The sequence below is a fragment of the Onychostoma macrolepis genome, chromosome 23, assembly GCF_012432095.1.
Source record: "Onychostoma macrolepis isolate SWU-2019 chromosome 23, ASM1243209v1, whole genome shotgun sequence".
Taxonomy (NCBI): Eukaryota; Metazoa; Chordata; class Actinopteri; order Cypriniformes; family Cyprinidae; genus Onychostoma; species Onychostoma macrolepis.
This window is the reverse complement of record NC_081177.1, coordinates 11,288,298-11,301,985: the sequence shown is the minus strand read 5'-3', so window position 1 is coordinate 11,301,985 and position 13,688 is coordinate 11,288,298. Positions and strand designations below refer to the sequence as shown.

Genomic DNA, 13,688 nt, shown 5'->3' with positions numbered 1-13,688 from the left:
GTATACGGAATGCCGACTGATAAAGAAGTGGGTATACGCCGTATACCTGCGTATACCCTCCACTACACCACTGCTCGACACTGCTTCGACGGGAGGAGGAGGCGAGACTTCCAAGCCATGGCTGAGTTAGGCGTTAGATGTACAGTCAAAGTCTCTTCCACTGGCGGCATTGTTGCATAACCACGGCCCACCATGTCAGTAATGGTGGCGAAATCCACGGCTGCGGCGTTTGTGATGCGCGCTGAAATGGCTGCTTCCAGGACCTCGAAACCTCTTGGTTGAGGTCCGGGAAGAAGGGGAGCGGTTTACGGGGCTGAGCAGGTGCACGACTAGTTAGGAAATGGTCATCCAGCTTAGATTGGGACTGGGACTGGGCCCGGGCCTGGGCCACGTCCGCCTCCCAATCCAGCCCAAGATCATCCACCGCGCAAGTTAGGAGGGAGAGATCCGCATGTGTCAGCGAGTAAATCCTCCGACTCCAAGGCCGCGGTGGACAAAACGTCATCGTCATACAGCCCGCAGCCGAAGGAGATTGCACTGCAGGCCTCCGGGGCGGGCCGTAGATCCTCGTCAGTGAAAACAACGGGCTAAACAAGTTTTCGGCATACCTCTTGCACTCGATTGGGGGAGAGCGAGCAAAATGGAGAAAACTCCAGCGCAGCACTGTCCTCACAGTCCGAGTCGCACACGTCGCCCCAAGCCATCGCCTCGTGCAGCGCCTCGGCAACCCCAAAAGCTACACGGCGGGGGTTGGATGCGGGGGCGACCTTGGAGAAAACTTCTACCCTCGAGTGCATAACTTTCAGTCGCAGGCTGTCACAATTGGGACATGTCGACATGCGTGATGCAGGCCCAGGCACACAACGCACCTGTCATGGGTGTCCCCTGCCGTGATAAACCTGCAACACAGTTCCTTATATCTCCGATGACTCATTGCGTCCGCGAAGAGGAGTTAAACACTGCTCGAGAAAGTATCGCTGAGAACGCAGGATGCTTTCTAGGGCACAGAAAATTTGCTTTCGCTTTCCTGAAGGAAATTAAATCTGAGTGAAATAGCGCACGGCACACAGGTATACTATGCTTAAGCATGCGTAAGGCGGTGCCAAGTGCTATTTGGCCAATAGGATTGGCGGGATGGTACAGGGCTTCAGACATTCGTAACACCAAAGGGTGTTCTCTTCTAAAATGTTTTATTTTTTTAATCTGATTTCATGCTATTATGTATTTAAATTGTGCATGAATATTCCCAAACACTATGACATGTGCGATCTCTGTGTGAGATATGTGATTGTTGTTATATTTTCTATAAAAATCTAAAATACATGTTTGAATTAAAATAAAAATGGATGATAAATATGCCTTTCGTATGGAATTAAATAGCATGCACTTTGATTAAATAGCAAGCACTTGTCTTGTTCATCATATTTATATTCATATAAAAGCAACAGAACTGAAATTCTATCATGTTTATCAGCAGCACAGCATATGAGTGAGAATAACGCGATATCTGCCTTTGATCTCGTAGGTATCTGTTCCACTTCAAGAAGTCAGAACTGTCTGCGCTTATTTCACTTCTCCCCTTACTGCAACCACCTACTCTCGCCTACATTTCAGGCGAGGCAAGGCACATCTCAAACAGACCTATGGACAAACAACCATCTGCTGGGGCCTGTACCATGATGGTAGATGAACAAATTCAGAGTTACAGGAGTAGTTTCGAGTTGACAAAACCACTCCAATCCGGCTTTATTGGTACCATGATGCTGATCCTCAACTTTGTCAACTCAGGCTTTGATCCTGAGTTTGTGGAGCGCGTGTACATGAATGTGTGACATCATGGTGAACAGCCAATCACAACACAGAGCAAGTGTGATTCACTTCTCGTGAGAGAGCCAGCGAGATTCAAAACTTTTGTTTAAATTTAAGAGATTAAAGAATATGAGAAATTTAAACACATTTCCACTGAAGTACTTGTCCATGAAAGAGGACAAGTAAAGGAAATTATCTTGCTCTATCAGTGCAGTCACAAGTGAAACTTGTGAAGTTAGTTTATATAGTTGACAATATATAGCGATAGAGACTCAAAAATGTAAGGTCACATGTAGCCATTTTTAAAGCGTTATCTATTGATTCTACCACTTATTTATATTACATATAATCTATATATATTAATATTCATTTAAAATAAATGCTTTATAATAACTGAAAGTTAAACTAAAAGTGCTTGTGTGTAATGGAGTAATAATAATATAAATCATATTATAATTATATCAATCATATGTAAATTGTAATTATCATTAAAGCCAGAAAATTTTGTTGTATATATATATATTTTTAAGGTAATTCATAGTGACCTTTAATTTGTAGGAAGAGAAACTGGGGGAGCGACTTTTTTTGTGTCAGACATGTGTCACTTTACTCACATCTGATTGGTCCAATTTCAATTTGAGATCTCTAAGCAAGAACATAACCTGCCCTGGAGCAGGTTAGCCGTGGAGTGTAAGTTACTATGGCAATGAACGCAGCTAAAAGCCAAGCCACTTTCATGGTACCTAAAACCCAGGATTGGTGCAAACTAAACTGAAACTTACCTGGCTAGCCAGCTAATTCGGCTTCATGGTACAGGCCCCTGGGATAACAAGTTTATCAAATAAACCAGGTTTATTTCAGTTAGTCTGACTTATTGTCAGCTGATTTGGTTCAAAATAAGTCAGACTAACTGAAATAAGCCTGGCTTATTTGGCAAACTAATTTGGTGTTTTATGAAACAGGCCCCGGTTAATGAACAGTCTGAAAACAATACACGACCATAAGTACTACCACACTAGTTTCATGACTGCTATTTCTGGTCCATCACTCCAAAAACCTAATGCTTGAATGAAAAGGGGGAAAAAAAACAGTCACATACCTGCCGAACACGTGACGCTGGCATGTGACATAGCCAGATTTCATGTTCCTGCAACAAGTTCACTTTATCATTCACTTTAGTTCCCATGGACTTGTCATTAATGTGGCTAAAACATGTAAGTTTTTTAATTACTATTATGAAGATGTGTTTTTGGAGGAGCAATGTGTACTCGGTGGTTCCCAAAGCATTATGGGAATGGCACATAGACTGATGACTTTTAAAGAAGGAAAAACAAACCATTTCGAGCAGGCCTATTTTAAATAAATTAAGCTTTAATAAGAAATCATGTTTGTATTAATGGCTTTGAACACTGTTTACCACATTCTCAATACTGTTTTAAACAACAAATCGTTCTGTTTTCCTCATGTAAATAAATCAGCTATATCATATTAAAAGTTAAGTTAATTCATTTTCTGGAACCCATCTGAGTCAGATCAACATGTGTGGATTTTGATCTAATTGCATATTACAAAACATTTCATTTAACCTATAATTGATTTTTAACATCACAGTCATTTTCCTCACAACGTTTCATATCCTTGCAAAGTGTGTATATTTTTAATCATTTTAAAAATATAAAAGCGATACTAAAAATAGCATTTTGTGTTTTTTAGTTCAGCCCTGAGAACGCTGCTTAACATATACCGTATTTACATATATTCCACAAGACTAAGTTTATTAACTGAAATTACCCAGTCTATATGTTTATGGGGTATGTAAACAAGATTTACTTGCTTCCTTTTGTCTTTGTCCCCCCCCCCCAAAAAAACCCTTTAAAGCCCCCCACTGCTTTAAAAGAACCAATACTGTCAATAAAGGGTAGCAGACATCACACCTGTGTTTCCAAGCATTTCAAAGTGTTTTTAAAACCTCTCAAGTTTTCACTCCTTCAGTCGTGAGGGTAGATTTCTTGCAACCATTCCTCCATAACAAACTTTTCCCCATCGAAGTGTGAAAAGTAGTGCTCTAGAGTAGGAATGTCCGGCTGTAGCACAAGACAGACGCAAACACTGATTAAAATGGAATCTAAACAACCTTAAGAAACTATCAAGAAAACACGTTAACACTTTATTTCGATAGTCCACTATAGACATTCTACTAACAGTAAGTAACTTTGCAACTACATGTCAACTAGCAGTCATTAGAGTATTAATAGACTGTCTGCTTAATATCTTCTGACATTTTATTTTGATGGGTCCACAACATACAGCATACTGACTATGAGTAGAATTCTACTAACCCTAAACTACCCTACTGAGAGTTAGTAGACATGTAGTTGCAAATTAATGAGAATTAGTTGACATGTAGTTGACATGTAGTTACAAATTTACTTATAGTTAGTAGAATGTCTAAAGTGGACTATCAAAATAAAGTGTAAACGAAAACACAAATGTTAAAAGAAGGAAATAAAGGTAAAATAGTTCTCTGCACCTGAAAGCCTTTAAAGAGCTTGACATTATGCTGGGGAATGTATCCAATCAGTATTGATGAAGAATCCGGTCCACTGAACACAATTCTGTAATGAGGAGTGTCCTTGGCTCTCTCCAGCTACACATAAATACACGTTTCAGGTTAGAACATTTACACTCTTAAAACTAAAGGTTTTAAGTGCTTTTCACACTAAGAAAGGGTTTTTTTAAGAACTGATCACTGAAAGGTTCTTTGGGGAAGCCAAAACTGGTTCTTTTATGGCATCACTGTGAAAATCCACTTTGGAACCTTTATTTTTAAGTGTATGAATAAAAACAGTGTTGATGTATTTTACAAACCTCGGAGTCTGAAAATTTCTTTTTCTTGATCCACTCTGGTGGGGCTCTGAGTCCTGCATCCCATCCCATGATCACCCCCACCATCTTATTCTGTGTCTCCATCACTACTTGACCTACACGGTGCAGCACATATGCTGGCCTAGGGCTTCGCACCTCCTTTGACACTGATCACATATAAATTAATAATCATGTTCTGTTACAATACACATTCATATCCCAGACAAAGAAAGTTTTAATGGCAGATCTAAATGACTGCTGTGAGATCATTCAGAGACATTACCTGCAAAGTATCCGTGCTCATTATCATGCATCATCAGCTCGATCGCGAACGCTTCTTCCAGAGTTTGGTACTGCTCCTCTTCCTCTCCGAAGGACCTGTAATGTGACACGACATCCCACCTCAGCATCAGTGAGTCAGAATTCTTTTAAAAAGAGATTAGCATAGATTTACGGTAGTTTGGGAATCCAGGTATTTAGCCAGTCAACCCAAGCAGCTGCGTTCAAGTAGGATTTTCTTATGGAGTCCCATGTGTCAAGGATTCTGAATATGAAAGAAGTAATGGAATATTTCAGCATCATACAGTGTCATGTGTTATAATTTTAACTTTTTAAAATACATTTTAAACTATATATTTAATATTTATATATAATATTTCCACTTCATACTTGAGAAGCAAAAAAAAAGGTAGAAACTTGGTTCCTAGACAAATATAAATTATGGCTATGTAGCAGTCATAGTTAATAGTTAGTAAATAGTGAGAATTATAGTAACTAATGAGAAATAAAGTGTGACCTGTAGTTAGGAGATTAATTTTTTTTATCAGCAAAAGAAGCTGATTAAAAACACCCAACCACTAAACTATTAAATAATGTCCATTAAATAATTGTTAATAAAAATGAAGATTTTAGGCTAAAATTGTATGAATGTACACTAACGTTCAAAAGAATGGGGTCAGAAGTTTTTTAATGTTTTTGACAGAAGTCTTTATGCTCACCAATGCTGCATTTATTTAAATTACTGTAAAACTGTAATACTGTGGACTATCATTACCATTTAAAATGACTGGCTCCTATTTTAAAACATTTTAAAATGTAATTAATTACTGTGATGCCAAAGCTAAATTTTCAGCAGTAATTTCTTCTAATGATTTCTTCAGAAATCATTCTAATATGATGATTTGCTGCTCAATAAACATTTTATTACTATCAAAGTCGAAAACAGTTATAATGATAATAATAATAATATGTTTTATTTAAAGGCACCTTTCAGAGCACTCAAGGACACCATACAGTAGAGTGATAATCATAAAATCTTGACAGCAATACAGCAAATAACAACTATTAACAATGAATCATTTAAAACTGATCAGAAAAAGCTCATATAAACAGGTAAGTTTTAAGGCATGATTTAAAAGTAGTCAGACAGTCACTTTCTTGGATAGATTGTGGAAGGGAATTCCAGAGATTAGGAACAGCACAACTGAAAGCCCTAGACCTCATAGTGGCTAAATGAACAGGAGGTACAACAAGGGAAACAGATGAAGATCTGAGAGTACGTTTCGGGATGTAAATATGAAGCAAATCATAAAGATAAGGTGGGGCAGAATTATGAAGAGTTTTAAAAGTGAGAAGTAGAATGTTGTTGTCACGGAATCACCCGCATCACCAGCTGAAGCAGCCTCCTACACCCGTTCACAATCACCAGAGTACTAATCACGCACACCTGCAACCACTTACCACCACCATTCATAAGCACACTCACCTCAGTCACTCATCGGCTGGTCTCAAGGTTGCAAGCTCCCATAACGCTGGTTGATGCCTACCTGTCTGTTTCTCCTGCCTGGAACTCCTCTCCTATGATGAACTAAGCAAGTTATGTTTCATTTAGACCGTTTACTCTGCTTCCAGTATTCCCTTTGTTGACTCTCTTCTGTTGGAAGCCCTACCTTGGTTCTCTTTAAATAAAACCCCTTTTGATGTACACCAACCTGTCTGCCTCCTTACCAGTGTGTGACAGAAGACCAGCCAATTGAAGATATATACGAACACGAAGGTTCACATGGATCCTGGGAGCACCTCCTCATCGGAGCTCTTCGCCGATCTCGTTCACACTCTCCGGGAATCGCTTCTACCACCTCCTGTCACCGCCCCTCCGACAACCAGTCCCATGGCCCGACCTACTAGCTTCTCCGGGGAGGCAAGCTCTTGCAAAGGGTTTTTGTTGCAATGTTCTCTCTACTTTGAATTACAGCCCCATCTGTTCACGACGGAGCGGGCGAAAGTGGCATTCATTATCTCTCTACTAACGGGAAGAGCCTTGCAATGGACGGAGACCTTGTGGAATTCGCAGAGCCCGAGGATTGATTCACTGGAGAATTTCATCAAACATTTCCGAGAGGTATTCAGCCAGCCGACTACTGAGGTCTCGGTGCATGATGAGCTGTTCCAACTACGGCAAGCGGATTCGTCCATTCACGAGTACATGCTTCAGTTCCGCACCCTCGCCGCTAGCAGCGGCTGGAATGAGACTGCCCTGCTCTCCACTTTTCGCCGAGGCTTGAACCCCGCCTTACGTCAGCAGATGTCTATCTACGACGACTCCGTGGGACTGGAAAGCTTCCTCCAGAAGGCTGCCCGAGTCTCTCAACACCTAACCGCTTGCCATGTTGAGCCCAACGCTCCTGCCTTACCCAGCCTCTCACCTCCAGTGCCCGAACCCATGATCACGGATAACTATCATCTATCCAACCTGGAGCAATCCCGTCGACTCACCCAAGGGCTCTGCCTCTACTATGGTTCTCCGGCGCACCAGATCCGCACCTGTCCCATTCGTCCACCATGCCCAGCGGTGAGTACCATCCAAATTGCTCCTGATGTGTCTCACGTCGATGCTCTTCTCAGGTATCAAGACCAATCTTTCCCAGTCAAAATCCTCATGGACTCTGGAGCTGCGGGAAACTTCATCTCCTCCCGCACCCTTGCTGGACTCAGGATTCCCCGTCACAGGAACGAAACCACCTACCAGATCACCACTGTCCAAGGGAAACCGCTGGGCAAGGGGCGAGTGCGTTACCGGACACCAGAGATCATCCTCCAAATCGGGTGCTTCCATACGGAACAGATCTCTCTACTGGTGCTGGAGGAGGCGGTCGTGGATGTTATCCTGGGACGCCCCTGGCTTTCCAAACATCAACCTACCATCGATTGGAAGTCTGGGGAGATTCTCAAGTGGAGCATGGGGTGCGTGCAGGAATGCCTAAAGGATCTACCTGTCCCCATCTCTAACGGTACCAGCCTTTCACTCTGTTCCACCACCGTTGAAAGCCCAGAGACACACCAAGTTACAACCATTCTCCCCGAATATCAGTCATTTCAGGACGTGTTCAGCAAGGATGCTGCCACTCACCTACCTCCACACCGGCCATGGGACTGCGCCGTGGACCTGCTGCCTGGGGCTAAACTACCCAAAGGACACGTCTACCCACTGTCGATCCCGGAGAGAACAGCCATGGAGGAGTATGTAAAGGAGGCTTTGAATCAGGGGTTCATCCGTCCATCCACCTCACCCGCAGCGTCAAGCTTTTCTTTGTGGCCAAAAGATGGAGGCCTGAGGCCCTGTATTGACTACCGTGCTCTCAACGAACAGACGGTAAAGTTCGCCTATCCCCTTCCTCTGGTCCCAGCCACCCTGGAGGAGCTGCGCGGGGCCTGTATCTTCAGCAAACTGGATCTCAGGAGCGCCTATAATCTCATCCGCATCCGCAGGGGTGATGAATGGAAGACAGCCTTCGTGACGCCCACCGGGCACTACGAGTACCGGGTTATGCCGTATGGGCTATCCAACTCACCTTCCATCTTCCAGAACTTCATGAATGAGATCTTCAGAGACATGCTAAACCGGTTCGTCCTCATCTACATAGATGACATACTCATATATTCACCTAACATTGAGGTACACCGTCGTCATGTCGCCCGAGTGCTCCAACGCCTCCGTCAACACCACCTGTATTTAAAAGCAGAGAAATGTGAGTTTCACAAGTCCACAATCCACTTTCTGGGTTACATCGTCACCCCTGCCGGAGTGCAAATGGACCAGAAGAAGGTGGAAGCAGTTCAGAATTGGCCTCAACCCACGACCATAAAGGAGATGCAGAGATTCCTGGGGTTCGCCAATTTCTATCGTCGATTTATTGCCCATTACAGCCAGCTAGCCGCGCCTCTTACCTCTCTCCTCCGGCAGAAGGCCAAATCTCTGTCTTGGACCCCAGAAGCTCATCGGGCCTTCTGCACAGCCCCGGCTCTTTCACATCCAGACCCCAATCTCTGCTTCGTGGTCGAGGTGGACGCCGCGACCCTAGGAGTGGGCGCTGTCTTGTCCCAATGGAAGGGTGAACCCCCCCGTGCTCCATCCATGTGCATACTTCTCCAGGAAACTGTCCCCGGCGGAGCAGAACTACGACGTGGGCAACCGGGAGTTGCTGGCCATCAAGCTCGCTCTGGAAGAGTGGCGGCATTGGTTGGAAGGTGCTCAACATCCCTTCGTCGTGATCACCGACCACAAAATTTGCAATACCTCCGAGGCCAAACGCCTCAACCCCAGACAGGCCAGATGGGCTCTGTTCTTCACCCGGTTCCATTTCCAGATCTCATACCGTCCGGGGAGTAAGAATGTTAAGGCTGACGCTCTCTCCAGCCTGCACCAACCCGACCCGGCTCAAGAGGAACCAGAGCCCATCCTGCCACCTTCCGTCGTCTTGTCACCCATCCTGTGGGAACTCGACCGCCAAATCCAAGCCGCCACTCTCACCGAACCTGCTCCGCCGGGAGGTCCAGCAGGAGGAGCTATGTCCCATCCAACCTCGTCTTACCCTACTGGACTCAGTCCACACCTCTCCGGGATCGGGACACCCAGGCAGCCACCGAACCCTCTCGCTTCTCCAGAACCGTTATTGGTGGCCCAACATGGCCCGGGATGTCGGCCGGTATGTCAAGGGATGTTCGGTCTGTGCCATCACTTCCACACCTCGCCGCCTGCCTGAGGGTAAACTGGTTCCATTACCCATTCCTCGCCAGCCCTGGTCCCACCTGGGGGTAGACTTTGCCACCGACCTCCCTCCGTCAAACGGGTATACCACCATACTAGTCGTCGTCGACCGATTCTCCAAATCCTGCAAACTAATCCCACTATATGGATTACCCTCAGCCCTAAAGCGGCGAAGCCCTCTTTCAACACATATTTAGGAACTTGACCTTCCAGAAGACATTGTCTCCGACAGGGGGCCCCAATTTATCTCCCGGGTCTGGCAAAGTTTCTTCCACCTCCTAGGGGTGACGGTTAGTCTATCCTCCGGGTACCACCCACAAACCAATGGCCAGACCGAACGGAGGATCCAGGAAATCGGGCGATATCTCCGGGCCTACTGTCATGAACATCAGGACAGCTGGAGCCAGTATCTACCCTGGGCAGAGTACGCCCAGAATTCGCTGCGCCAGGAAACCACCGGACTCACTCCATTCCAATGTGTCCTCGGATACCAGCCACCATTATTCCCCTGGACCGAGGAGCGATCGGAAGTCCCAGCGGTAGATTACTGGTTCCGTGAGAGCGAGAGGGTATGGGACTCAGCTCACATCCATCTCCAGAGGGCAGTACGGAGACACAAAACCAATGCAGACGCCCGCCGTTCTGCCAATCCCGTCTATCAACCCGGGGAACGAGTCTGGTTATCCACCCGGGATATTCATCTCCGGCTGCCCTGCAAGAAGCTGAGCCCCGGTACATAGGTCCTTTCCCGGTAGCAAGGCGCATCAACGAGGTCACTTACCGACTCCACTTGCCTGAGCGGTATCGGATCTCACCCACCTTTCACATCTCCTTACTCAAACCTTTCATTAATCCTCTTCTCCCTCCATCCACAGAGCACGAGACACCCCCTCCTCCACCCGAGGTCGCCTCCAACGAAACCATCTATAGAGTCAAGGAAATCCTCGACTCACGGCGGGCGGCCGGCTTCAATACCTCATAGACTGGGAGGGGTACGGTCCCGAGGAGAGATCATGGGCAAACAAGGATGACATTCTGGACCCATCCCTCATCCACGACTTCCACCAAGCCCACCCTGATCGCCCCGCTCCCAGGGGGCGTGGCCGTCCTCGCCGTCGATCTCGGGCGTCGGGAGACGCCCGTGGGAGGGGGGGGTAATGTCACGGAATCACCCGCATCACCAGCTGAAGCAGCCTCCTACACCCGTTCACAATCACCAGAGTACTAATCACGCACACCTGCAACCACTTACCACCACCATTCATAAGCACACTCACCTCAGTCACTCATCGGCTGGTCTCAAGGTTGCAAGCTCCCATAACGCTGGTTGATGCCTACCTGTCTGTTTCTCCTGCCTGGAACTCCTCTCCTATGATGAACTAAGCAAGTTATGTTTCATTTAGACCGTTTACACTGCTTCCAGTATTCCCTTTGTTGACTCTCTTCTGTTGGAAGCCCTACCTTGGTTCTCTTTAAATAAAACCCCTTTTGATGTACACCAACCTGTCTGCCTCCTTACCAGTGTGTGACAGTTGTACTCTATTCGATATTTAACAGGAAGCCAGTGAAGGTAGTAGAGAACTGGGGTGATATGCTCGGTGGAAGAGGTTCCAGTAATTATACGGGCAGCTGAATTCTGGACCAATTGAAGTTTATGAAGAATTTTATGGGGTAGCCCAAAGAGAAGGGAGTTACAATAGTCAATGCGTGAGGTAACTAGAGCATGTACAAGAATAGCTGTGGAATTTGATGTGAGAAAAGGACGAAGGCGACTGATGTTCCTTAAATGGAAATACGCAGACCAAGTAATTTTGTTCAAATGCTTTTCAAAAAATAAAGTACTGTCGAGGACGACACCCAGACTTTTAACCTGAGTACATGAGGAGATTATAGAGTTATCAACAGAAAGTGAAAAACTATTGGATTTTGATAAGTAAGATTTGGTACCAACAAGGAGAACTTCTGTTTTGTCAGTATTTAGCTTAAGAAAGTTACGTGAAAACCAGCATTTAATCTCTTTTAAGCAATCTAAAAGAGAGGAAGAAAGAAGGGTAGAATATTGCTTAGAAGACAAATAAAGCTGGGTGTCATCGGAATAGCAGTGAGAACTGATGCCATATTTCCTAAAAATGTAACCAAGGGGTAGTAGATAAATAATAAATAAAACAGGGCCCAAAACAGAGCCTTGAGGAACACCAGTTGTAACAGGTGAAACGTATGATTTGAAATTTTTAAGTTGAATAAACTGAGTGCACCCAGAGAGATAGGATCTGAACCAATAAGAGGGACATCAATAATGCCTATGGAGAGTAGTCTATCTAGGAGAACTTGATGAGAGATTATATCAAAGGCCACGCTTAAATCGAGTAGAATAAGTATAGTTAAGAGTCCAGAGTCAGCTGACATCAGCAGATCATTAACAACTTTTACCATGGCCATCTCTGTACTATGCAAAGGGCGGAAACCAGATTGGAATTTTTCAAACAAACTATTTTTTAAAAGATGATAATGAACCTGAGATGCAACAACTTTTTCCAACATTTTTGAGAGAAAAGGTAAATTGGAAATTGGGCGAAAGTTGGCAAAATTATTAGGGTCAGCTCCCGATTTCTTAAGGCTTGGAGTGATTACAGCAACCTTAAAAGATGAAGGAACCACACCAGAGGTGAGAGACGAGTGTATAATATCAGTTCAGTTACTATATCAGATAGAGAAGATAAACAAGCTTTGACCAGGTAAGTAGGGAGTGGATAACGTTAATGTATAAACGTTCCATAGTTATGTTGATTAATATTTTGTGTACTGATACATTTTATAGGATTCTCTGATGAACATAAAGCTAAAAAGAAATTAAATGACTGTTACTTTTGATGAACATATTGCATCCTTGCTGAATAAAATTATTGAAAAAAATTCTTACTGACCCCAACTTCTCAGTTGTAGTGTGTAAGAGAGGATAAAAAGCTTAATAAATAGCCCCGCAGTGTATCACAGGTGTGTATACCTCTGAGTGGCGATGTGTCGTTGTGTCTCGGTGCCGCTGGTCCATTTGGAGATGAGATACTGCGCAGGTAGAGCTGACAGCAGGAGCGTCAGCTGCATGATCACACCTGATGTGATTTGAGGCATCACTGCCTGTACATTCAACATGACACAGATTTCACATCAGCGCATTGTTACTGTAGTTACTGTTGTTACCGTTGTGTTTTTAAAAGTTGAACGAAATTAAATATCTAAAATACTGGTACACTATATTAATTCTTCAATATTTCTTGAACAAATTGCAGTTAATTGTAGGCTATCTTACCTTACACAAGAACTTCAATGAATAAACAGAATTTACTATAGTCAGAGACTATTTTTAACTTGATAACAGGAAGAGCTCACCGAAACTGTCAGTTTGTTATGCGTTCTGCAAGCATTGCCTTGAAAACTGAATATGATATTTACATGCGGGTAGTTTCGGTTTGACACCTGCGCCTTCAAGTTGAACATTATTAGACCAATAGCGGCGGCCCACGAGAGGAGGTGTGCACTCGCCTCGCGCCGCCACGTCAGGAACGGATGCCGCGTGCGCATATTTGCTTTATTTCTGTTACAGGTTCTTTCTCAATTGATATCCGTTTCATAAGCCAAATATCCTGAATCATAATCAAAAAGACTTTTTTTTCTTTCTTTTTCAAAACTAGGCTATGAACTGTAGGTTTACACCATGTGCTCATGCACTCATTCATACTTCTGGTTTGTACAGATGATTTAGTAGCTAATTATTATTCTGTGGTTATAGTTTTGATAAATGTGTTGTAAGTTTCAGGGAAAGTGTATTAGCAATTGAGTAAACGTCTTTGTTAAGATTTAATACAATATAAATATATGGAATGCTAATACAGACTATTTAATATAAAACACCAAAATTGGTGTCACATAAATATATGTCAGCACATTCAAATAATATATAAATATAAAT

General features: G+C 44.0%; 1 protein-coding gene across 3 annotated transcripts; it reads right to left on the bottom strand.

The window, feature by feature from the left end:
• Window positions 1-3,162: 3,162 nt before the first annotated feature.
• On the bottom strand, window positions 3,163-13,228 carry si:dkey-261l7.2 (uncharacterized protein LOC569751 homolog). 3 transcript variants are annotated; one of them, XM_058762725.1, is made up of 7 exons: window positions 13,109-13,228; window positions 12,726-12,856; window positions 5,129-5,218; window positions 4,958-5,052; window positions 4,678-4,841; window positions 4,340-4,456; window positions 3,163-3,893 (listed from the first exon to the last, which is right to left on the bottom strand). In XM_058762725.1, the coding sequence occupies exons 1-7, from the start codon at window positions 13,214-13,216 to the stop codon at window positions 3,798-3,800; spliced, it is 801 nt and encodes a 266-aa protein (XP_058618708.1). In that variant the 5' UTR covers window positions 13,217-13,228; the 3' UTR covers window positions 3,163-3,797. The 3 variants fall into 3 exon arrangements, with proteins under 3 accessions (XP_058618708.1, XP_058618710.1, XP_058618709.1); XM_058762727.1 differs by having other exon boundaries at window positions 13,029-13,202; XM_058762726.1 differs by lacking the exon at window positions 5,129-5,218.
• Window positions 13,229-13,688: the final 460 nt, after the last annotated feature.